Here is a 25,017-nt window from a genome sequence, read left to right on the forward strand (position 1 = left end):
TAGGCTACTGGTGTTGGAAAAGACAGTCTTTGGTAATATATTACTTGGCTTGACTTGGTCATTGCCATTTTTGTAACACCAACCTTATAACAAGGGTCAGGTCTTAACAATATAATTTGAGAGGATTACAAGGCATTTTCCTTTGTGTAAACCAAAATGCTACTTAGTGGGAAAAAATGAACCTCCTCTGTAGCATATATTTCATTTCAACTTCACCATTTTTTTCCGATGTGAAAGTCGGCACAGATGTTAAATAGAAAAGGAAAACATACAGTCTAATGAAAATGTAATAACACTGCAACCAGGCTTGAGTGTTGTATTTAAAAATGTCATTGTTAAATAGGTCAAATACCATACATACAAAACATTTTTACAACAAAATGTTAGATTGTTTTTGTTCATTATTCTACGGAAACATAGGCTATAGTCTCGCAGAAACATCTGTATGTATTTCAGTTACATTACATTACATTACAGTTCATTCACAGTTAATAACTACCACATAAAACATGGCAATAAACATCATGCATTAACGAAGTATGCAGTACGCCAAAGAAAAATCATTCACAACTTCTTTCACTTTGCACTTTGATGTCACTATACACACACTCATACGAAGATCTCAATACACTCCCATCAGATCTTGGCAGAGATAGGCCAACTGATGCGTACAGCAACTCAGGCTAAAATTGAGAGAAGAACAAAACCAAAAGAAGAGTCTGTAAGTTTGAACACATGCAAATCACTGTAGCAAAAAACAAGTTTTATATCATATGCACACCATGACTGAATAGTGTCACCATATCACGAAATAAAGACTTAACGTATTGAAATGATTTCATGCATTGTAATGAGTGATACCTCTAGGCGGGAATACACACGACGGTCATCTTTGGGGTCACCAGTGTTTGTTGCTGTCAATTAAAAATAGTAAACCACACATTTAAATTAATCAAGAAATGAGTAATTATTTCAAATCATGATCTGTCAGAAAATTACTTCATTATTTATACCACACGCTGTTACAAAATGATTCATAATCAGTGTAAAATTGAAATGATGAATAATATGAATTTTACCTTCCCTTCGTCTTCTTCTATGATATGCAACTAGAGTCACCAAACAGCACATGGCGACCGCAGCTAGACACAGCCACACCGATAGCACAATATGGAAACTGCTCGGCTTCAATGCTGAGAAATATAAGACAAACAACATGACAAAACTAATGGGATAAAGCATTTTGAAATCTATTGAAAAATGAGACACTGCTATATACATTAAAAGCAAAATAAAAAGATAATGACAAAAAAGAGACATTGCATACATTGGAAACACACTCGGACTGCACTGTGAAACATATTTATTGACTCAATCAAGTAATGTCATTGCTTTGTCTGCATTAAATTGAGTCAGGTTTGTGTGTGTGTGTGTGTGTGTGTGTGTGTGTGTGTGTGCATCCTAGTGGAAATGACAAGCTCGACATATTTACAATTAAATTGAACATTTATTTATTTTGAGTTTTTTGTGGCCCTTGCGCATTTGGCAAGTGGAAGTTGATGTGCAGTAACTCTTATTACTTTGTTGAGATGGGTAAGGAGTTAACTCAACATGGCAACAGTGTTCTTCTACATACATTTAAGGAGTCCTTTTGTTTACAGTGCATATAATCTATTTCACTGCCGAACAATTTGGACACTACACATTTCGGTAACACTTCATTTTAGGGATACATCTATTAGCACTAACACATACAATATCCCTGTATAAGTAACTTGAAAGGCATGTACGAAGCAAAATCAAACATTTGTTAGACATGTATTCACAAATGTATTGTTCATGCACAATAAGGGATTTATTACCTTAGTAAGGACCTAGTAGGCCTTAGCGTTTGCTTAGTACATACCTTACAAGTTACTTATGCTTATGCATTAACATTGTATTAGTGCTAATAAATGTATCCCTACATCCCTGTATTTCATACTGTACACAAGTGTTACTTGACATGCAGCTTATTTTTTTCCCTATACAGACAAGCTTTAATATATTTTAGAAATGTCCAGAGTTTGCAACATGCAGCTGTACCGTACCTGCGTCTGACTTGTTAACATGGGCTGTGTTGTTTGTCCTCAAGTCTGTGATATTTCTTGTGTTGACTGTTGAAAACCCACATGGGAAAAAAATATAAAAATGATCATTGTAAAACTGCAGTGTAGCCCCTTAATGCACGCCTTAACTCCTGTGGCACTCTGTAATAGACATTGGAAGTTAACTATTATAGTACTACACTACTAAGACAGTGCCTTTAGTAATACATTACGACTTGGTGTAATAATAATTATAACCTGCAGTTAGGACTTTTTCTGTCTGTGTTTCTGGTTAAACTCTGTCTGGTTGAACTCTGTTCTTGTGTGAGCTTTTGCTGTGAATTATGTGACAACTGTAGCAGGACGAGACATCTCTCCATAGTGTGTCCCAGACAAGAGTTACCATTTAGCTGAACTATGACCTTGCATGTTTATTCTTCTTTGATGCGCTTCCCATTAAAGACGGCCTCTGTGGAACGAGAGACAGAGAGAGACCAAGGATGCCAAGCTATGAACATGTTTTCCAGGCTTCTCAATCTCTCGCTTTTCGCGAAAGTCAATTGTAAACCTCATCGGATTGTCGTGGTCCCGTTGTATATTAATGAGTTTTTATAACACTTGGTCATTGCCATTCTGGTAACAGCTAATTTATAAGGTCGTGTGTTAAAGGATAGTTCCGGCGTAAAATGAAATTTTCACCATCGATTTCCCATGCCACATAATGTATCTAATGATGAGCCATTCCAGGCAATGCCGCGCCGTTATGGAGTTAGCTTATTTTAACCTTTTTGGTGAAAAACGCAGCCAATGCATCCCGGCGGGGCCAATTTGTAAATATTATTTTCCGATGTTTCCCCGCTATTAAACAACCTCAAAAACGCTACACACTTCATCACAAAGGTCTCGTCAATCAAACCGAGGTACAGAGACGATCATCGGACCACACAGTCTTTCACTGGCCAGTGTTTTCAGAGGTGTCTCACTGTTGCAACTCTCTAGTCTGACCCGGATGCAGGCTACTCCATCAGGTGGCTAGGTAAACATGGTCCGCGTGTGTGCTTATCCCGGCTGCGGCCGTAAGATGAAAAGCTGGAACCCTGACAGTTTCCACAGACTGCCACTTTCTAAACCAGCCATCTTACGGGAATGGCTAATAGCGTTAGAAGTGGACGGAACTGACCTAAAAACCCTGCGGGATCGCTACTACCGTGTGTGGAGGGAGCATTTCGAGGATGATGGCTACAAGAAGAGTAAGGGAGATGGAACACCAAAACGAAACCATCTAAAGAGGAATGCTGTGCCAAAAAGGCATGGCTATGGAGGTATGTTTGAAGAGAGAGAAACATGTGTAAATGTGTCTGGCTCATCAATCTTGACTGTCTGTGAATCTGTGAAACTGGTTGCAACACCGCGCGTCTTTGCCAGCAAGCACTCTGTTTTGGGAAGGCATAGCCTAGGCTACAGGTGCAGTAAATGTAGCCCACTACAGGAGATAAATACACGGTCAAAACAAACTAGCGCGGGATGGCAAGTGAAATTGTGCGACCTGAGGCATTCGATGTGGTTGATGTCAAGCATGCTAGAGTAGTTTCAGTGAAGTAAGTAGACTCTAATGACGAGGGCGCGCGAGGTCAGATGGACCATTACGCAACGGAGGAGGGCTGGAGGAATTTTATAAAGTCGTACTAGAAGTGCTCTTACAGATGTAAGTACACCACCAGTGGTGTGTTATTACAAAGTTGACTCCATGTTATATTATACCGTGTTGCAATTACTTTGTAAGAGTAGTCTGCCTACCTGTACTCTCCATGCAACTCTTCAAATCTGCTGCCTGCACACACGGTAGTAGCGATCCCTCCGGGTTTTTACGTCAGTTTCGTCCACTTCTAATGCTATTAGCCATTCCCGGAATATGGCTGGTTTAGACAGTGGCAGTCGGTGAAAACGGTCGGGGTTCCAGCTTTTCATTTTACGGTCGCAGCCGGTGTAACCGCGGACCATGTTTAGCCTACCTAGCCACCTGACTGAGTAGCTTGCATCCGGGTCAGAGAATTGAGACACCTCTGAAAACACTGGCCAGTGAAAGACTGTGTGGTCCGATGACCTTCTCTGTGCCTCGGTTTGATTGACGAGACCTTTGCGATGAAGTGTGTAGCGTTTTGAGGTTGTTTAATAGCGGGGAAACATCGGAAAATAATATTTACAAATTGGCCCCGCCGGGATGCATTGGCTGCGTTTTTCACCAAAAAGGTTAAAATAAGCTAACTCCATAACGGCGCGGCATTGCCCGGAATGGCTCATCATTAGATACATTATGTGGCATGGGAAAGCGATGGTGAAACTTTCATTTTACGCCGGAACTATCCTTTAAGGGGATAAACCATATCATTCCATTACACATTTAGGTTCTTGAAAATACAAAGCCAGTGTACATGCAGGTAAGATCCAAACATTTTAAATGTGCCTTACCACTCACTGCAACTGTGCGGTTGAGATGACCATTTGGTACCTTTGGTTTGGGAGAGACAGTGATATTGCCTCTCTCACTGACCACCACAAAAGGCCTTTTCTCTGTTTGAACTGAGAGGACAGATACATTGGTCACTTATAAGAAAACTTAGATCACAATACCATATTCTAAAGAATAAAGCTGCAAAGACTAGACAGATTTTGCATTTACTAGGTAGCATTTCTCACACTATTGTACATAACCAAATTATCCACAGTCAGCTAAAATCTCAACCTATTAGGCTACTCACATATCTCACCTAAAATACATGTAGACGTGGCACGCGTGCACCGTGATGCACTTGAGCATACTTCACAGACATAGGTTCCCTCATCCTTTTTATCAAAGTTGTGGATAACCAACAACCCATTTTCTAACATTTTCCTTCTGTCATCATCAATTTTAATTGTGTGACGGCGTCTCCCTTGTTTAGGTGTTATAGATACGTGTATGAGCACTTCAGTATTTGAAGACTCATTTCTGCTGAGTGTCCAATTGACTTCTACGGAATCAGAGCTTTTAGGATTATTGCAGTCGAGAACCACTGTATCCCCCTGTAAGACATGGAGAGCTGGATAAGGAATAAAAACAACAGGGAAAAATCATGATTAATGTACAGTTTCGGGTTCACTAGAGACAATATCTAATGCAATTTCAGTAAATTTTAACAGTTTCTAGTTCAGTGTGATGTATGATTATATAGGTATATACAGTATACTATATAATATACATAGTATAATATATAATATATACAGTAATAGTAATAATTATATATATACCGTATAGGGGTAGGCTAAATAAAGCAAAAACATGACCGAATGAAGGAATTCCAACAAACAAAACATACAGTGAGTACACATACATACATACAGGCACATACATACGTATATACAAACATACATACATACACATAAATACAAACATACTTTTCCTCAATTCCATGCAGGTCCCAAAGCACAGTAGGACCATGACTGTCACTAAAGTCCTCATCATGCCGTCCCCAGCACCTTCAAAACGGCAACAGCACAACAGAAGTGACTCAGGAACGGAAACCTCATATTCAAGACAATCTTCATGAACATCTGAACAAGGGTGAAAAAGAAAGTGTTAGAAGCAGGCTTTAGATCTACTGTACCTCTGCTAAATCGACAAATGTATTATATTCAATATCACCACCTCCACGTCCAATATAACTATGAACTCTTAATTTTAAAATGACATCAATCAACAAAATATCAGAACAGGAACTGTACTACCTTTGTGTTAGTCAGAGAGAAGTGAAAATGGTAGACCCTTCGTCTGAAGTAACTTTCCGAGTTCTGAAAGAGCTGACAACAAGCAGCGCTTCCTCTCTCTCTTTCTCTCTCTCTCTCTCTCTCTCTCTCTCTCTCTCTCTCTCTCTCTCTCTCTCTCTCTCTCACACACACACACACGCACACACAGACACACACACACACACACACACACACACACACACACACACGGATGCCCCCCACCCCCTTCTATCTCACATACACAGCCACCATTCCGGACTTTGCTTCTCTTTAGATTAATTGCATGTCAGTCACACACGGAAGGATGGCAAGCACACAGCCACCTCAGTGAGAGGAGGTGGTTTGTGGTGTAAATTTTCCACCTCAGCATCTTCACACGGCAGTTCAATTGTGATGCTCCGTCACACATGGTCTGCCACCCGATCTACAAGCTGTAGGCCTACCGTTTACAGGGAATGAAAAGTCACTCACTCTGAAGTCTCACTTGCTCCTGGCTGACAGATCTGGGACAGAAATGTGCCACAACTGAGCCGAATGTGAAGGGAGGTTCAGGTCAGCCAGGTCTAGGACAGGTGTGGGGAACCCATGTCTCAAGGGTTGTTTACGGCCTTTAAGGCCATCTTATCCGGCCCCTGACACAATCTTAATGTAATGTTTCACATGAAATATGATGATGATGTTTTTTTTAAGAAATTTTAGAAATACCATTTGCAATACAATTTGGTTACAATTTTAGGAGACCTAGTGAAGGTGGGGTCTGTTGTAAAGGTGGCCGCCCTCAAGAGGTGAAAGTGTCGTGCAGTGATGCAGATGGCTCAATGGTGTCTTCAGAAAGTTTTTGGAAGCTCAAAAAGGTGTGGACGACCCTAAGTCGACCCTCAAAAGAACACCAATTTATTGTGCATTTGCTGGCTATCAGCAAATGCATAAATGCCACGACATGACTCTGCAATGGCAACTCGTGGCATTTGCATTCTGTTGTGTCCTTGAACCTCCTATACATTTTTTTTTCAAATACTGTATGTCTTAAAGGCTACTTTCAAAATCAGTCCTGCTGGCCTTCAGTCTCCATTAACAGTGCATTGGGAGAGCCTCTGCTTTTATGTTTCCAGTATCATGAAGAGTAAAGTAAGATTTAACAGTAGGCCTATGTAGTATAATTTTCATTCATTACCACACGCACACACACACACACACACACACACACACACACACACACACACACACACACACACACACACACACACACACACACACACACACACACACACACACACACACACACACACACACACACACACACACACACACACACACACACACACTGATGGCATGATGGATCAGTAGCTGTACATTCATTGGAAAATCCTGGTTGCACCACCACAGCTATGTATCTGGGGACTATATTTTGCAACTAAAAGTGAAAAAGTGCTAGTTTCCTTTCAATAGAGGACTTCATAGAGTAACAGGTCTAAATATACTACAGTAGCCTACCTGTCTTATGATTAGCAGATTCTGCGGTTAGGGCGTCAGACTTGCATCCCAGAGGTTGCCGGTTCGACTCCCGACCCGCCAGGTTGGTGGGGGGAGTAATCAACCAGTGCTCTCCCTCATCCTCCTCCATGACTGAGGTACCCTGAGCATGGTACCGTCCCACCGCACTGCTCCCCATGGGGCGCCACTGAGGGCTGCCCCCTTGCACGGGTGAGGCATAAATGCAATTTCGTTGTGTGCAGTGTGCAGTGTTCACTTGTGTGCTGTGGAGTGCTGTGTCACAATGACAATGGGAGTTGGAGTTTCCTAATGGGCTTTCTTTTCTAAGCTGGTTGGACCATTTTTTTTTCTCCAGACTATCCACCTCAGTAGATACAGTGGAATAACTGGTGTAACAGCAGCATAACTGTAACAACTATGTAATATCATGTACTGGTAGTTCTATAAATGTACCTCTAATTTTAGTTTTTACACCTCTGCAAACAAGTAGCTTTATAATATGCACCAGTGCTGGATCCCCAATGGAAAGCCATACTGTTGGTGGAAAAGACTTGACTACCATAGGCCTAGTACTATGACACTACTATGACATTAGACAGAGTCTTAGGTGATACATTAGGACTTGGTCATTGCCACTGGTAACAACATACTTATTTCAGGGGTCATTTGTTAACAATATAATCTGAAATGATTGCAAGGCATTTTATTTTGTGTGAAGCAAAATGTTAGGACTTGAATACAAGGACCTTTTTCTAGTAGCCTATGTGATGTCAGCTTCACAATTTTTCCAGTGAAAGTCGGAACAGATGCAATAAAATAGAAAAGGAAAACATACGGAAATGTAATAAAACTGCAATCTAAGGCTTGAGTGTTTGAAGTATTTCCATTTTTCATTGCTAAAGACTGTAAGTCAAACAGAAAACGTACAAAACATTTTTACAGCAAGGGGGCGCTGTGGCGCAGCACGCTAAGCCCCCCACATTTGGGCTTGCATGGCCAAGCACAGTAGGACCATGACTGTCACTAAAGTCCTCATCATGCCGTCCCCAGCACCTTCAAAACGGCAACAGCACAACAGAAGTGACTCAGGAACGGAAACCTCATGTTAAAGACAATCTTCATGAACATCTGAACAAGGGTGAAAAAGAAAGTGTTAGAAGCAGGCTTTAGATCTACTGTACCTCTGGTAAATCGACAAATGTATTATGTTCAATATCACCACCTCCCCGTATGATATAACTATGAACTCTTAGTTTTAAAATGACATCAATCAACAAAATATCAGAACGGGAACTGTATTACCTTTGTGTTAGTCAGAGAGAAGCAAGTGAAAATGGTAGACCCTTCGTCTGATGGAACTTTCCGAGTTCTGACAGAGCTGACAACAAGCAGTGCTTCCTCTCTCTCTCTCTCTCTCTTTCTCTCTCTCTCTCTCTCTCTCTCTCTCTCTCTCTCTGTCTCTCTATCTCTCTCTCTCTCTCTCTCTCACACACACACACACACACACACACACACACACACACACACACACACACACACACACACATACACACACACACACACACACACACACACACACACACACACACACACACACACACACACACACACACACACACACACACACACACACACAAGGATGCCCCCCACCCCCTTATCTCACACACTCAGCCACCATTCCGGACTTTGCTTCTCTTTAGAATACTTCATATCACGCAAGGAAGGATGGCAAGCACACAGCCACCTCAGTGAGAGGAAGTGGTTTGTGGTCTGCATTTTCCACCTCAGCATCTTTAGATGACAGTTCAGTTGTGATGCTCCGTCACACATAGGCCTAGTCTGCCACCCGATCTACAAGCTGTGCCGTTTACAGGGAATGGAAAGTCACTCACTCTGAAGTCTCACTTGCTCCTGGCTGACAGATCTGGGACAGTAATGGGCCACAACTGAGCCGAATGTGAACGGAGGGAGGTTCAGCTCAGCAGGATTAAATTCATACAGCCACAGCTACCACAAGGGGGCATTTCATGCATGTAATGGCTGTCTGTCTGAGATTACACAAACCTTTAGGAAAGTGATGGTAGTGAGATAAGGAACCTGCCCTAACAAATCCCAACTCACAAGTAGGCCTAATGCAGAATGCATACTCGACAATGGACTCAATGGGGCTTATACCCTTTAATTGAATTCCTCAGTCACTTCATCTGCCACCTCAGTCTTCGGTCACCTCAGTTAGCACATATGAAATTTCAAAATGTCAACATAGGAAATAAAATAATTACCAGCAAAGTTGCATTAGCCTAGGCCTATATATTCTTATAAGCACTGTTGCAATTTACACCGAAAGAAACAATTATCATGAACATTTTCTGAGTAGCCTACGTTAATGCTGCCCAAGCCATTGTGAACGCTCTTCAATAGTAGAGTAGAGTAGAGTAGAGTAGAGTACTTTTATTAATCCCGAAGGAAATTAAGGTGTCTGTCAGCTTACATAAATACACAAATACAAAACATACACAAGACATTATACACATAATTGAACATTACAGGAAAAATATATCTTGAGTACTACCGCCACACATTATCTCACATACACACATGTTCTCTCTCTCACACACACACACTCACACACACATTGTCCCACCCACCCACACACACACACACACACACACACACACACAAACCCACCCACAACCCCCCTCCCACACCCACACCCACACCCACACACACACACACACACACACACACACACACACACACACACACACACACACACACACACATCCCTGCACAGACACAAGGTCCTGGTAGGGTGTCATGTTGCATACATTCACACTCACAGAAAAACAAAATAACCATGTTAAGTACACATACAAGAGCCAAAGAAGTTCTAATTATTGTCCATGCAAAAGCTGAGTAGTTCACAGCAGCTATTCCAGGGGGTGAGGTAGCTGAGGTGGGGTGTAGTGGGTTATTGTCCTGTATTGGGCAACCCTTAAAGTGTAAAACAATAACAGTAGGCTTACTTTTGCCAGAGGTTCTATGCTACAAAGTTTACAACTGAGATCGGGTCGGTTCGGGTCTCCTCGGGCCATCCAGACCGATCCAAATGATTTGAACTTTTTTGAACATCCTACTACTGCCGAGCCTGGTCTATTCCACTGAGTAGGTTTTGTCCCTCCCATTTCGTTGTTATTCGTGGATGACGTCTGCATCCTCCGTCCGTATTCACTAAATTGTTTCCATGTAGGTCAAGTACGCTATCTGCGGTGGAACTTCAGCACACACACAGCGATGGAAATATCCGAGAGAGTGCAGAGAGCTGTGCAGTTCTACCTCGACCCAGCATATTTCCAGTATATTGTAGTCATCGTTGCTCTGGTTTATGTTGCCCTTAAGGTAACACAGTTGTCCTTAAGGAAATATGAGGGCACGAGAGCGCTCGAATCGTTTCCCGGGCCACCTGGCCACTGGTTGTTTGGGCACGTTCTCGAGGTAAGAGCGCACGATGTTTTGTTGCATGTTATCTGAATTTGTGTCATTCAACAAAGTGAGGAGTGGGTGGATATCTTAATGATGCAGAAAGGCTACATTTCGGAGTGAATGTACTACTTGTTGCGTTGTTCATGGCACAACATGGAAATGTGAACAGTAGGGCCTAATTGTATTGCGAAGAGATGTATAGTGAGAGATTACGCACGCAGATATTATTTAATGTCAAAAGCATTGCGAGTGTCTAACTTGGGAAAGTGTCGTGCAGTGATGCGGAGAACTCAACAAGCCTATGTCTTCGGAAAGTTTCTGGACGCGCAAGGTGTCCTACGTGTCCTAAGACGACCCTCAGAAGAACACTAACGTATTGCGCATTTGGTGGCTGTCAGTGGAGAAAATATTTAAAAACATTTGCTGAAAACAAGCAGATGACCTAAACATATTGAATTTACCTTTTCATTCTGAACAGTTTAAGCAAGATGGGACGGACATGGACAAAGTGGTGAAATGGGGAGAGGCATATCCCTTCGCCTACCCTCTGTGGTTTGGACCAATCATAGCCTTTCTGAACATCCACCATCCATCCTACGCGAAAACTTTATTAGCTTCAACTGGTGGGTGTCTGGTTCTGTATGCTAACGCAAATAAAAATAAAAAAACAGAACTGTAATTAGGCCTATATTATAATTAATAACATATTAGTGATGGTTGCCTATTGTCTGTTTTTCATTTCTGTTTTCACCAGAACCTAAAGATGACATTGCCTACAGATTCCTTATCCCATGGATTGGTAGGCCACTGCCCTCCACACACACTCAGCATGCACATTCACAAGACCGTCTATTTTGTCATTGACATCACATTTGTCATCAATATTGTTTTTTTATTGTTGTCTTGGCTGTGGATGTTTTTGTGTATCGATTGAGTAGTCTTATGAGTATACATGTTAAATTAGAATGATAGTGAGGTGCCATGTGGCACAATTTGATTTCATGTGACACTGACACAGCAGGCCTCTGTCACAATACTTGGGTGTGTTCCTGCAAGCAATCACATTGTTATGCTATATAGAGAGTTAAACACGTAGTAGAAGACTGCTACTCCTCTTCAACATAGAACTTTAGAAATGGATCGAGAATGCAAACTTACACCAGTCACCAGCCAAATGTTGCTTAAATACAGTATGAAATTGACTGGCATTTGTGGACACAAATTAATAATTTACCATTGAGTGGCTGGAGTTTCATTATTGGGTTGAGAGTGGCTGGTGATGTATTAATGGTGTTAATGGGTGTTGCTTTGTTTCATTGTTCAAAATGACGTTTTTGCACACCTCTGTAGTTGGACAGGTAAAGACATCCCGCACCTTCGATTCCACCAACAAACTTTAATAGCCTACAACATTCTACAACAGTCTAACTTTACCTGAAGAAGGTCGGATGACCGAAACATTGTATTAAAGTTTGTTGGTGGAATGGACAGTGTGCGGGACGTCTTTGCGCTTTGTTTCATTGTATCATGACTTTTCATGAATTGTTTTGCCAGGTGATGGCTTGCTGGTGTCCCATTCCAAGAAGTGGTTCAGACACAGAAGACTCCTCACTCCTGGCTTCCATTATGATGTGCTGAAGCCTTATGTCAAACTCATAGCAGATTCCACCAAAGTTATGCTGGTAGGTCCACACCACAGCTGTGTCAACGACTACCAGCTGCTAGACTCGGGTCATCCCTCTTGACCTCTAGAACCAACCCTTTCATGCAGATAAGATCTTGAGCGTTCCCATTCAGTTTGCTGAAAAATCTTACATTACTACAGCATGACAGTTGCGACATTGAAAAAAATCGTAAGTAAGGGTGTTTTCACATCTGGGCCCTTTCAGCCATTTGAGCCGACTCAGACCTGTGACTTTTCTGAGCATTTTCTGTACATATGTGAAGGCTCCAAGGTATACCCAGATACCTCGAAAGTGAGTGAACCATTAGACCTTTTTTGACGTGGTCTCAGTACGATTCCCTTATGAATCCTGAAAAGTTTACACTTGTAATTGTATGTAATCATTTGAGAGGAGCTCTGGAGGACCAGGTGTGATCAGAAAGAGGACTGACACACCATAAAAGTCCAACAGGACCAGAAAGAGCAGCCGTGTCTTTCCGTAAAAAGTCACAATATGAACAAAAACAGAACTGTGTCCTTTTGCTGTCGGTTCACTTTTAAGTCATCTTTAAGAGGACTGAGTTTGGTTCACTTAAAGGGGACTAGGTGTGAAAATAACGTAAGACATAGTTATTACTATTTCGGTATTATATAGTTGTAATAGAGACTCTGCGTGAAAGGGTTGATCCCTTCACGTAAATCCTCTGTTATAACCTTACTGTCAGCACAGTTGTAATGACCAAGGATTAATCTGTTACTTCAGGCAGTCACTAATGTCATGTCAATGTTTCTGTGATGTATTTGAGGGTTTTCAGTAAAGAGTGAATAGGCCTGCCGACGGGCCCATCTGCACTAAGAGGCTACAAGGCTTGTGACATTTTGTTTTGTTTTTCAGAGTGTTTCCCCTCCTAATTCACAAAACTAACCTCTACCCACCCAAAATTTTACTTGATGTTCTTTCTTGATGTTGTTTACTCCTGCATAAGGGCTTAGACAATGAAAGGAAATGGGAAGGGAGGGCAGGAAATTTGCTTGTTAATCAAATTAATCAGAAACGCATATGGACAATCACTTGTAAGCGCACGCACATGCACACACACACACACACACACACACACACACACACACACACACACACACACACACACACACACACACACACACACACACACACACACACACACACACACACACACACACACACACACACACAGAGAGAGAGAGTGCACACAAACCTTATATCATGTGCAACTCAAAGCTAACTGGTCACTCATTAGCTTGCTTCTCCTTGTAGGATAACTGGGAGGACTATGCAAAAACGAACGAGTCCTTCGAACTGTTCCAGCACGTGAGTCTGATGACGCTGGACAGCATCATGAAATGTGCCTTCAGCTGCAGTAGCAACTGCCAGACAGAGAGGTGAGAGCTCAACTAAACGAAACTAAACAAAACAAAGTCAACCTTTTGATAAAACTACACTCCATACTCGCGGATTCGACTTCTAAAACAGAAACTCTCAAGCAGACAGAGTGATGAGACCAACGTTTGCAACACTCAGCTCAACAAATGAAAAGTCCAGTAGTCTAAGGTGCTGGTTACACATATGCAGGTGTTTTTTAAATGTGGATATGTTTTTATTCGTTTACGTGTGAATACAACATGTGGATAAAAATAAAAACTCCACTGTGACAGGTGCATTTTACCCCCCCCCCCCCCCCCCCTGAATTGGATATTTATAAAACTGGACTTTTGAAATGTGCATTCTTTACATGTAAACAGGAGGCCAAAAGTTTATATTTGTGCATTCCACATATGTGTAAAAAGCTTCTAACTGTGTTGGCATAAAGAAAAATCGGTAGGGTTTAAACAGGCAAGTGATGTAAGAAAAATTAGAGACGATGAAAATGCAGAACCTAGAAAATCTTTGGTAAAGTAGTGATGACACTTAAATGTACTTGAGTAACCCTTAGCACCTTGCGTCATTTTATTTCACAGTATGGGGTTTTTTTTTGTCAGCAGCTGCCAGCCACAGGTGGGAAGCAAAACCTTAAATGGCTTTATAACACCAGTTCCACAGCAATACAAACTCCTAAATGGACATGTGACTTCTAAGCAAAGCATGCACTGCTGTTGCCTGTGTATCTTCTCTTTTTGTGAACTTAGTAAGTCTGGTCATGCGAAGAACATGTGTACAGATGTTTTTCACACTAAGCCCACAGGCTATGCACTGTGTCTACTCATGTGGCTAGACAAACAGGCAGACAGACTGACTGACAGACAGACAGAGTTCAAACGGCAAACATGAGGTTCTCACAGCACAGTGAGTGTTACAGTACACATAGACAGCGGTCAGAATACCAGCAAACCTTGTACACTGAGCTGAAACCAGATGCATTATTGTAGTTACCTCCGCCAAGGAGCTAATGTTTTCGGTCACGTTGGTTTGTCTGTCTGCTTGTTTGTTTGTTTATCTGTCTGTCTGTCAGCAGCATAACTCAAAACCATATCAACAGATTTGGACGAAACTTTGATGGGTTTGTTGATAATGACCCAAGGAACAAGTGGTAAAATTCTGGTGGTGATCCGGATCACGAACCGGAAGCAGGACTTTTTTAAATATTCTGTCAGCAGGATAACTCAAAAACTAATCAACTGATTTGGATGAAACTTTGTGGAGCTGTTAGTAATGACCCAAGGAACAAGTGATTAAATTCTGGTGGTGATCCGGATCACAAACCGGAACCAGGAAAAGATTCTTCACCATCTAGACGCCCCCTAATGACCAGAAATTGAATTGCTTGGCAGAAAGACTTAGGGTGTAAAATGGTCAAATGTATCAAGCAGCTTCCTTGGCGGAGGTCTGCGCTCTCTGAGTGCTTCTAGTTATGGTTGGATTTTGCCAGATTTATACCAAATGATGATGACAATGATGATGATCATGATGAGGATGATGACACTTTATGTTTGTTAAAAGAACCAATTTTGTAACCACTTCGCTGCTCATACACCAATACACCAAACTGTTCATTCTTTAGTAAACCCCATCTTGTTTTCTTCCAGTGGGACCACCGGGTATATCAAAGCAGTGTATGAGCTGTGCAACCTGGTAAACATTCGCTTCCGGGTCTTTCCTTACCACAGCGACATCATCTTCCATCTTAGTCCACACGGCTACAGATTCAGGAAAGCATGCAAGATTGCACATAGCCATACAGGTATGGGATCAATGGGACCATTGGCTAGGCCTACAGGGTACTACATAACATAATGCAATGCAATATAATATACGTAATATAATATAATATAACATAATATAATATAATATAATAGTGGTGCTATATACAGCATTATTATAATGCATATAATGCATTGTTATGTATATTTTTAGAGGAAATCATCAGAAACAGAAAAGAAATATTGAAGCGTGAAAAAGAACAAGAACAAGAGAAAGCTCAGACCAAGAGGAGGCACTTGGACTTCTTGGATATCCTTCTCACGGCAAGGGTATGTCACTCACTGTAATTCTGCACTCTTCATTTTTGTATCACCTCGTACAAATGGGTAGCACAATACTCTACACAAGACACTGAACATACAGGTTAGTACATTTCATTACAGTAATGTAAAATAAATCCTTATTACTAAATATTTGTTGAAAAGTACAACTGTGACATGTGCAAAATAATCAATTACAAAATAAATCCTTATTTTACATTAATTACAAAACAGTAGGCCTAATACTACAATCTGGAAAGCAGTGGTTACAGTATTACAATCAAGAAAGTGTTACATGTAGTAGACACTAGTGTTAACAGTGGTTGCTCCCACTGTGCAGGACGAGAACCAGGAGGGCCTGTCGGACGAGGACATCCGTGCGGAGGTGGACACCTTCATGTTCGAGGGCCACGACACCACGGCCAGCGGCATCTCCTGGATCCTCTACAGCCTGGCCAGCGAACCCGAGCACCAGCAGAAGTGCAGAGAGGAGATCAGCCATGCCCTGCAGGGCAAGGACACCATGGATTGGTGAGGAGAGAGAAAGAGAGGATGCGTGTGTGCGTGCGTGCATGCGCGCACGTGTGTGTGTTTTTGTGTGTGTGTGTGTTTGTGGGAGAGGCCCGAGGTAAAGCTGTTTGTGTACTCCACGTGAGATGCAGAGAAGACACCACACATTCTGCAAGGGAAGGACACTATTGACCTCTAAGAGAGAGAGAGAGAGTGTGTGTGTGTTTTGTGTGCATGGATTAATCAAATATCAAACTTAATATGCTATGTTGCCCCTTAATGCACACCGTAGCTCCAGTGGCACGCTGTAATAGTCATTGAAAAGTTCATTACCAGAGTACTGCAATGCTATGACATAAAACAGTGACTTTTGTAATGCACTACGACTTTGTCATTGCCATTCTGGTAACAGCAAATTTGCAACGCTGTGTCTTAACTTGTTAATGTTTCCATCAGGGAGGACCTCAATAAGATCCCCTACACCACCATGTGCATCAAAGAGTCCCTGCGGCTGTATCCTCCCGTACCAGGCATCGCCAGGAAGCTCACCAAGCCTATCACCTTCTGCGATGGCAGGACCATACCCGCCGGTGAGACTTGGAAGATTTTTTTTTTTGGACAAAATTACTATGACTAGCCAAAATCATCAACCTTCATTGGGCTGTAACAATTTATTAGTGTAAACTACCAGAGAAGAGACTGAGCTGAGTGATATGGCAAAATATTTAAAGGGACACTGTGTGAGATTTTTGGTTGTTTATGTCCAGAATTCATGCTGCCCATTCACTAATGTTACCTTCTTCATGAATATTTACCACCACCATCAAATTCTAAATTGCACTTTTCATACATGAAAAGAGGGATCTTCTCCATGGTCCGCCATTTTTAATAAAAAAAAAATAGCCATTTTTAGCTGCAAAAATGACTCTACTTGGACCATACTAGGAAATATTTGCTTATTACTAAGTAAACTTTCATGTGAAGATCAAATTTGGCAATAGGCAGCCCAGTTTCAATGAGCAGCATAGTTGCAGTACCTTTTTTGACCATTTCCTGTACAGTGTACCTTTAAATTTACAGTGTGTATGGTATGTATTTCTATATCGACTGCGTAATAGAACTTCAAGTCATCTTTAATCATCAAAACATCACACGCCGACACATGTTGCAGTTTGCTTTTGAGGGACAACCAATGAATGCACACAGTGAATGCACAGAATATGCACAACAGTTGTGATGTAAGTGAGTAAAAGAGGGTAAAATTGGTTGAAATGAAATTGACTCCAGCAAATGTAAGCCCATTTTGGTGACCAGCCCGAGGACAGACTGCCTGTGTTTGTATTACAGCCGTGATTTCTACAGACGCTGCCTTCTCCTTGAAGCAAGGGCAGCATGAAATGGTTTACACATTAACCGGTTATAGTTGGCCCCTGTGTTTGTTTGGCCTGTATATGAGTGACCAATGACATGTTGGCTCGTTCCTGGTTCACCTCTCACAGATTTCTTCATTGAGGAAATGAAAATGAATTTAAACTGATCATGTTGTGATCAAAGGCCAAAAGCTCATACACTATCAAAGTTATAGGCTTTTGGAGTCATTTTAGTCTTTTCCCCCCGTTTGTTTAGGCCGTTTGTGTGAAATGAGTGAAGAAGTTAATGCCCTTGAAATAAATGTTTGTGTTTTCACAGGTTTCCTGGTTGGAACCAGTGTCTTTGGCATTCATAGGAACCCCACAGTCTGGGAGGAACCTGAGGTAAGTAAATACATGCACCAAGTCATCAGTACTATTATACACTTTTTTTATTACAGGCTTGAGCACCGCAAGGGATGCATAACTAACAATACATGCATCAATGTAGCGATACAGCACATATTCATGCATGTATATACCTACATTTTTTAGAAGGAGGACGTTAATGAATACAATTTGGATATACTTATTGTGCAATAAGCTCATTTGTTGAGCGGAATAGCCTGCTCATAAACTTAAAGATGAGATTTCTCAACAGTGCCATGAATGTAGTTAGACCTAGTTTGCAGAACAAGCCACTTGCTCTAGTACCTCTTCAAGAGAATCCTGAGGCTGTCAATAAGCTACAGAGCAAATCTAGTGGAGTGGACTGAACTGGAGTTGAGTTGGAGTAGAGTTGAGCAGCAACACTGAATTCACCCTGAAATAAATGAAGACAACTTAAAGTAATAATAGCTACAGCGCGATATAAATGAATTAGGTTTTCATTTGACACAAGCAAAGCAGCATACTTAAACTACGGGGGAATAGCTTATCCTATGGAAAAACTATAGATTAATCCACAGAACAACACGTACAACATCTCTGAGTGAAAGAATTGAAGTAGTGTAGCCCCTTAATGCACGCCGTACCATCTGAGACACACTGTAGTTATTGAAATGTTTATTACCATAGTACTACATTACTGTGACATGACACAGGGCCTTTAGAAATGCACTACGACTTGGTCATTGCCATTCTGGTAACAACAAATTTACAACGCCGTCGCCTTGTTTTCACGGGTTAATAGTAGCCCAGTGGAAACCCAAACGACATTGGCTCACTTCATAGTCTTTCAAACATCTGCTTTTCTCCTTGCTGTCCCTGATGTTTTTGTGATGTAGTAGACATACTTGGCTAGCTTGCAGCATCAGCCTCATTGCCAATGACAAACACCAAGTAAACAGGACAACACTTTCTGTTTAAAAAAAAAGTGTATTTATAGATGTACAGTCTGTGCATGTGTGTGTATGTTGATGGGATGGTTTTGGGACACCATTAAAAGTCATTAATTGAAATGTGCATATGTTTTACTGGCATTATCCCTCTCCCAGTCCATCTGTCTTGTTTGTAGTAGCGAGATAGTGGTAGTAGTGGGAGTGGTAGTTGCAGTTGTAGTCTGGGCTGGTCTGGGACCAACAAGTCAGCTGAGCATTATAGGCATAGCCCCTTAATGCACGCCACACCATCTGAGGCATGCTATAATAGAAAGGTTAATTACCATAGTACTACACTGTGACAGGACACAGGGCCTTTAGAAATGCACTGCGGCTCTTTCATTGCCATTGTGGTAACAACAAATTTATAACGCCGTGTTTGAACGGGTTGAACTGGCCACTCACACGTACTTGACGTTGTACCATATCCTGCTTGACTCAGTCCACTGTCTAGGGGTGCATTCCAATATGCGACCTTGCTTCCTCCACTTGTGCTTGTGGCCTCGTACCAGGAAGTAATATGCCATGATGACATCACTGACAACAGCATTATATTTCAATATCTTGCAAAAGCTCAATTGTAAAGTCTTTTTCTCATTTGCAATTGGGATGGTGAATGAAAAACAGTCCCCCAAAAGCTGTTGTAGCTAGGCTGACAGCTGGGAAACTTTATTGTTTTCTCAACGGAGGAGAGGCCAGGAGGTGGGACAAGGCCACAAGCACAAGTGGAGGAAGCAAGGTCGCATATTTGAACGCACCCTATGTGTGACATGGACCTATGGGCCACCTCCTCTAAACTGTGGCCAGTCCCTTAGAGCAGTGTTTCTCAAACTTTTTGTGTGAAGTACAACCCGAGAAAATATTGAGCTCTCCGAGTACCACATTGACAACCAACATTAGAATATCGCAGCAAAGGCTTTCCATATTCACTTTTGCCAGTCAATACAGGAGAGGTTCATAACGGCCTCAACAGCTACGGTCACATTCAGTGCAAATTTGTTTTTAAAATTTTTGCTTGCCTAGTATTATTCTGCATTATGTTTTCAGATTCATACAGTTCAATATTACAAAATTTGAGACCAAAGAGACATTTTCGACTGCAACAACTTGATCAGCCTTCAAATCAATGCACAAAAAATGAATTCTTCCAAGTACCACCAGTGCGCCACAGTTTGAGCACCACTGCCTTAGAGGAAACAAGCAAATTGTGGACTGTCAGCCCTAGGGGTGGGTATTGGCAAAGGGTTCACGATTCGATGCGCATCACGATACACATGCCACGATGCAATTCTATCACGATGCATTGCGATTCATGTACTACTGTGATGCATTGCGATATTTACTTCAGTAAATGTGTAAAATACAGCTTATTTGTCAGTTGCTGTGTAGCATTCATAAGTCAATATTTTATCATCTGGGAGAGAGCTTACATCACAACAGAAATATTACCTACTCTCTACTGAACAAAATGAACCAGTGGCAAATTCAGTTTTATTATCAGTAAATAATCAATTGTCATGAATCCATGCAGTATATCGTGAAAATAAGTATCACGATACCTTGTCATGAATCGATGCATTGTATCGTGAAAGTAAGTATTGCGATGCATCGATTCGCCGATTATTTTGCACACCCCTAGTCAGTCCACCGGGAAATGCCCTGTATGCCAGATGACCAGTCCAGCCCTAGTAATATCTGCCCTGCTTTGCTCTAGTCTAGGTCATGAACTGCATGTAACAATTCCCTCCAACTGACTGTGTCCGTCTGTGTCCCTGTAGGTGTTTGACCCGTTGCGATTCTTGCCAGAGAACACTGCCAAAAGGTCGCCTCACGCCTTCGTGCCCTTCTCCGCTGGTCCCAGGTTAGTGAACTTGCCAAACAGACACGAGTTGTCACGAGCTGTTTTAAAGGCACACTATGTAGCATTTCCTCAAATGCCAGTCGATGCTTACAGTAGTCATTCCTTGGAGCACTCTCGACTGCTCATGCTGTATTTGCTCTCTCTCTCACTGTCTTTACTGCCCTAGTGCGCTCTATTGTGTTCAGCTTTAGTGCACCAATCCAGTCTCAAACATCACAAGATTACATCACACCTACATTTGAATCACCTTGTAGATTCCCAGGAATAAGGGGTTGAGAAATATTCAGACATAGCTGGTGCAACTCTAGAGGGTTTTTCCATTTTATTTGATGGATTGCCAATTGTGACTGTGACTTTTACTGCTGTTTTCAACAATGTTAAAGGGACACTGTGCAGGAAATGGTCAAAAAAGGTACTGCAACTATGCTGCCTCATTGAAACTGGGCTGCCTATTGCCAAATTTGATCTTTACATGAAAGTTTACTAAGTAATAAACAAATATTTTCTAGTATGGTCCAAGTACAGTCATTTTTGCAGCTAAAAATGTCTATTTTTGGAAATTCAAAATGGCGGACCATGGAGAAGATCCCCCTTTTCATGTATGAAAAGTGTAATTTTCCCAGTCATAATGAATACTTAGAATTTGATGCTGGTGGTAAGTATTCATGAAAAAGGTAACATTAGTGAATGGGCAGCATGAATTCTGGAAATAAACAACTAAAAATCTCACACAGTGTCCCTTTAATGTTATTTTTATTGAAGTAGGTCCACACTTGACTGCCTGGTAGACATAAGTTGTCATGAGTTGTAGCTTTGTTTTGACAGAAGGCATGCTGGCAGTAGCGGTGGGGTTCTCATGTTTCCGTCTGTCAATGGAGGCTACTCATTTACCTGAATGGAGTTTGGAACCAGTATACCTTTGTCCCACTAACCACCTTCTGCAGACGATACCTTCTCAGGTTGTTGATTACAATGCTGCCTGTCGTAACCAACTCTTGGTGGGAACAAAGAAGTAGAGCGAAGGGCCATCAGTGTTTATGGAGAGAGGAAATAACTTCAGATAACTAAAATCTAAAAATTCACTTATTTGACCTACGGAATGATTTTTGAACCATTGGTGAAACATGAAAGCAATATGCCATTGCCAATACACACAACACACCCCTGCACATAACGGTCAATATTTTATTACATTAGACTCAGCCGATGCTTTTATCCAAAGTGACTTAGTTATTTTACAGAGTATTGGTTACAGTCCCTGGAGCAGTGTGGGTTTGGGTGTCTTGCTCAAGGGCACTTCAGCCATTTCTGAGATAGGGAGTGGGAGGGAGGGATTTGAAACGGCAACCCTCTGATCTAAAGCCCATCTCCTTGCTTGAGTAGTAGTGGTATCTTTATTGTCCCCTATGGGAGAAATTTCTTCCAGTATTTCTTCCACTCGGCCACGGCTGCCCCGCCCCATATATACTACAATAAACAATGCACTTGAAACCTGCCATTACAAACGTGAAAAGAGTAGTGGTATTTTTAAATGAATCGTGTACAACAGTGGTTCTTAACCTTTTTTTCATAACACACCCCCTTACCTGTGCCCAAGACAAGCCACCCACCCCCAACCCAAACTTCTACACGTGTACACGCACTAAAAAAGGATTCAAGTGATTAATTAAAATGTCTCTTGTTTAAGACATTAATCAATACCTTAATGACTTTACATTGGGACTAAAACATGTTAAAATTTGGTTTTAATTTGGCCCAATTGTAAGGTTCACTACAGAATTTCGGTCACAACCTTAACACAAACAAAATTCTGCGCACCCCCTGAAATCTCTGGCGCACCCCCAGGGGGTGCCCGCACCCCAGGTTAAGAACCACTGATGTACAATATAGCTGAATCATTTTTACACCATTTGTAAAATAGGCCTGCCTTCCTGTTCCTTAGTGTTCAATACAGCCCTCTGCTCTCTCTCTCTCTCTCTCTCTGTCTCTCTCTCTCTCTCTCTCTCCCTCTCTCTCTCTCTCTCTCTCTCTCTCTCTCTCTGACCCGTGCTGCTCTCAGGAACTGCATTGGCCAGAACTTTGCCATGAACGAGATGAAGGTGGCGGTGTGTCTGACCCTGAGGCGGTACGAGCTGATGGCCGACCCAGACCACAAGCCCAAGATGCTGCCACGCCTGGTGCTGCGCTCCCTCAACGGCATATACCTGAAGATCAGACCCCTGGAGCTGGAGCCCTGAGTCGGCCTCCTACTGGTCGGAGTCGGTCCGCAACTTGTTCACTCACTGAGGGGACATTTTTGGTCAAAGCCCAAGTCTGTAAAATGTTCATCCATTCATACGGTGTAAGAGTGCACTAAAACAGCCCAACTCACACCCTACGTTGTGCACTAATGTAGTGAGTGAGTAAACATTTAATTAATGCCCTGCATGTTCATTTTACTATGTGCTGGAGAACTCCACATAGGGTGCACAGTAGTGCACTAAATAGAGATACAGTAGGTTGTATTTTTATGTCCCCTCCACTGTGTAGTACACTACGTACGTAGTAAATGACTGAATATTTTGGTTTCGCCTGTTGCCCAACTCTTTCACTGACTGACTGACTTTAGAGCCTCCAGTCAATGAAGACACGCTATGCTTTATCAAATGCAGATACCACATACTCACATATTCCAATGTATCACAGATGCGGAAATCACATATGTATCATAAGGAAAGAAATCAGGTGGGCCAATGCCAAAATGTGATATATTTTTATTACTCACAGGCCAATGAAGCTTTCTGATTGGCTGGGTGGCTTGACTGGACTGAGAAATGAGTGGGCAGAGGTTTACCCTTGTAATATTATTATACACAATATATACATAATATAATTATAATTATATTATATAATATTGTATATATAACATATATATATATATATACATATTAATATTATTATATTATTATAATTATACACAATATTAATGACACAACTCCAAAATCAAATGTGTGTTTTCACCCCCTCGAAATGCTACCTTTTGCCCAGAGCAGTGGAAAAATATGCACTAGAGTTTGTGTGCAAAACAGGAAATACACTAAATAACCATCTGCAGCAACCACAACACACAAACACATACAATGTAAGCATATGAAGTAAGCACACCGCTTTAAAGAAGAACTTGTGTATCTTTAAGGGAAGTCACTTCATAACATGTTCAGTGTGCAATGTGTACTGTAAATATTAACTATTATGTATATTGAATGTTTTGCCAGTGGGGTTCAGTCTTGAAATGTATTGAAAAATGGTCAGCTGTTGATAGTGCCCATGCTTAAGACATGTTAGTGTATGTGTATGATTTCAGTTATAGTTTAAATGTGTTTATCTTCCTTCTATGTGCAGTGTCTTTTTTGCCTCTCATCAATCACATCTGACAGCAATCACATCTGCACTCCCACAGACATATCTAATCAAAGATAACAGATAATATTTTATCACTGTGTAGAGAGTCGAGTGAACAAAACCAATTTTAATTCATCGATGTCACAAAATTCCTTTTTTTTGTCTCGAACACATGCGGTCCACATGGATTCCCATTGTCACACACTCCTCCCCATCTCCCTCTCCACTGCAAAAGTATTAAATCAATTCTCCCCGTCATAGCATCAGGAATGCAGGAATGTTTTTCCATCTGCTCTGTAATGTGAGTCTGGGGTACTTGAGTCCGAGAGGGAAAGACCCAATCTACCATTGGAGCCTCACTCGAGGTGAACAGTGCACTGAAGTCAGAGAAGTCTGTCATACTGGACTATTACATGTCTTGACCAATTATATGAGATGCAGCCGTTGACAAATATTGTATCTCACATAATATATACAGTAGTACATAATATACAATATATTAAACAATTCTTTTTTTTTTAAATACAATGTA

General features: G+C 41.5%; 2 protein-coding genes across 3 annotated transcripts; one reads left to right on the forward strand and one right to left on the reverse strand.

The window, feature by feature from the left end:
- Positions 1–349: 349 nt before the first annotated feature.
- Positions 350–6,436, reverse strand: LOC134448464 (uncharacterized). 2 transcript variants are annotated; one of them, XM_063198133.1, is made up of 8 exons: positions 6,342–6,436; positions 5,523–5,678; positions 4,856–5,167; positions 4,557–4,667; positions 2,091–2,156; positions 1,080–1,193; positions 862–914; positions 350–683 (listed from the first exon to the last, which is right to left on the reverse strand). In XM_063198133.1, the coding sequence occupies exons 2-8, from the start codon at positions 5,587–5,589 to the stop codon at positions 561–563; spliced, it is 846 nt and encodes a 281-aa protein (XP_063054203.1). In that variant the 5' UTR covers positions 5,590–5,678; positions 6,342–6,436; the 3' UTR covers positions 350–560. The 2 variants fall into 2 exon arrangements, with proteins under 2 accessions (XP_063054203.1, XP_063054202.1); XM_063198132.1 differs by lacking the exon at positions 6,342–6,436 and having other exon boundaries at positions 5,523–5,913.
- Positions 6,437–10,583: 4,147 nt separating this feature from the next.
- On the forward strand, positions 10,584–24,874 carry LOC134449241 (cytochrome P450 4B1). The gene is made up of 12 exons (XM_063199081.1): positions 10,584–10,859; positions 11,326–11,470; positions 11,602–11,646; positions 12,402–12,529; positions 13,805–13,929; positions 15,571–15,725; positions 15,899–16,014; positions 16,346–16,536; positions 16,972–17,105; positions 18,205–18,269; positions 21,022–21,104; positions 23,164–24,874. The coding sequence occupies exons 1-12, from the start codon at positions 10,659–10,661 to the stop codon at positions 23,339–23,341; spliced, it is 1,566 nt and encodes a 521-aa protein (XP_063055151.1). The 5' UTR covers positions 10,584–10,658; the 3' UTR covers positions 23,342–24,874.
- The last annotated feature ends 143 nt before the right edge of the window (positions 24,875–25,017 follow it).

This window comes from Engraulis encrasicolus, chromosome 5 (genome assembly GCF_034702125.1).
Source record: "Engraulis encrasicolus isolate BLACKSEA-1 chromosome 5, IST_EnEncr_1.0, whole genome shotgun sequence".
Taxonomy (NCBI): domain Eukaryota; kingdom Metazoa; phylum Chordata; class Actinopteri; order Clupeiformes; family Engraulidae; genus Engraulis; species Engraulis encrasicolus.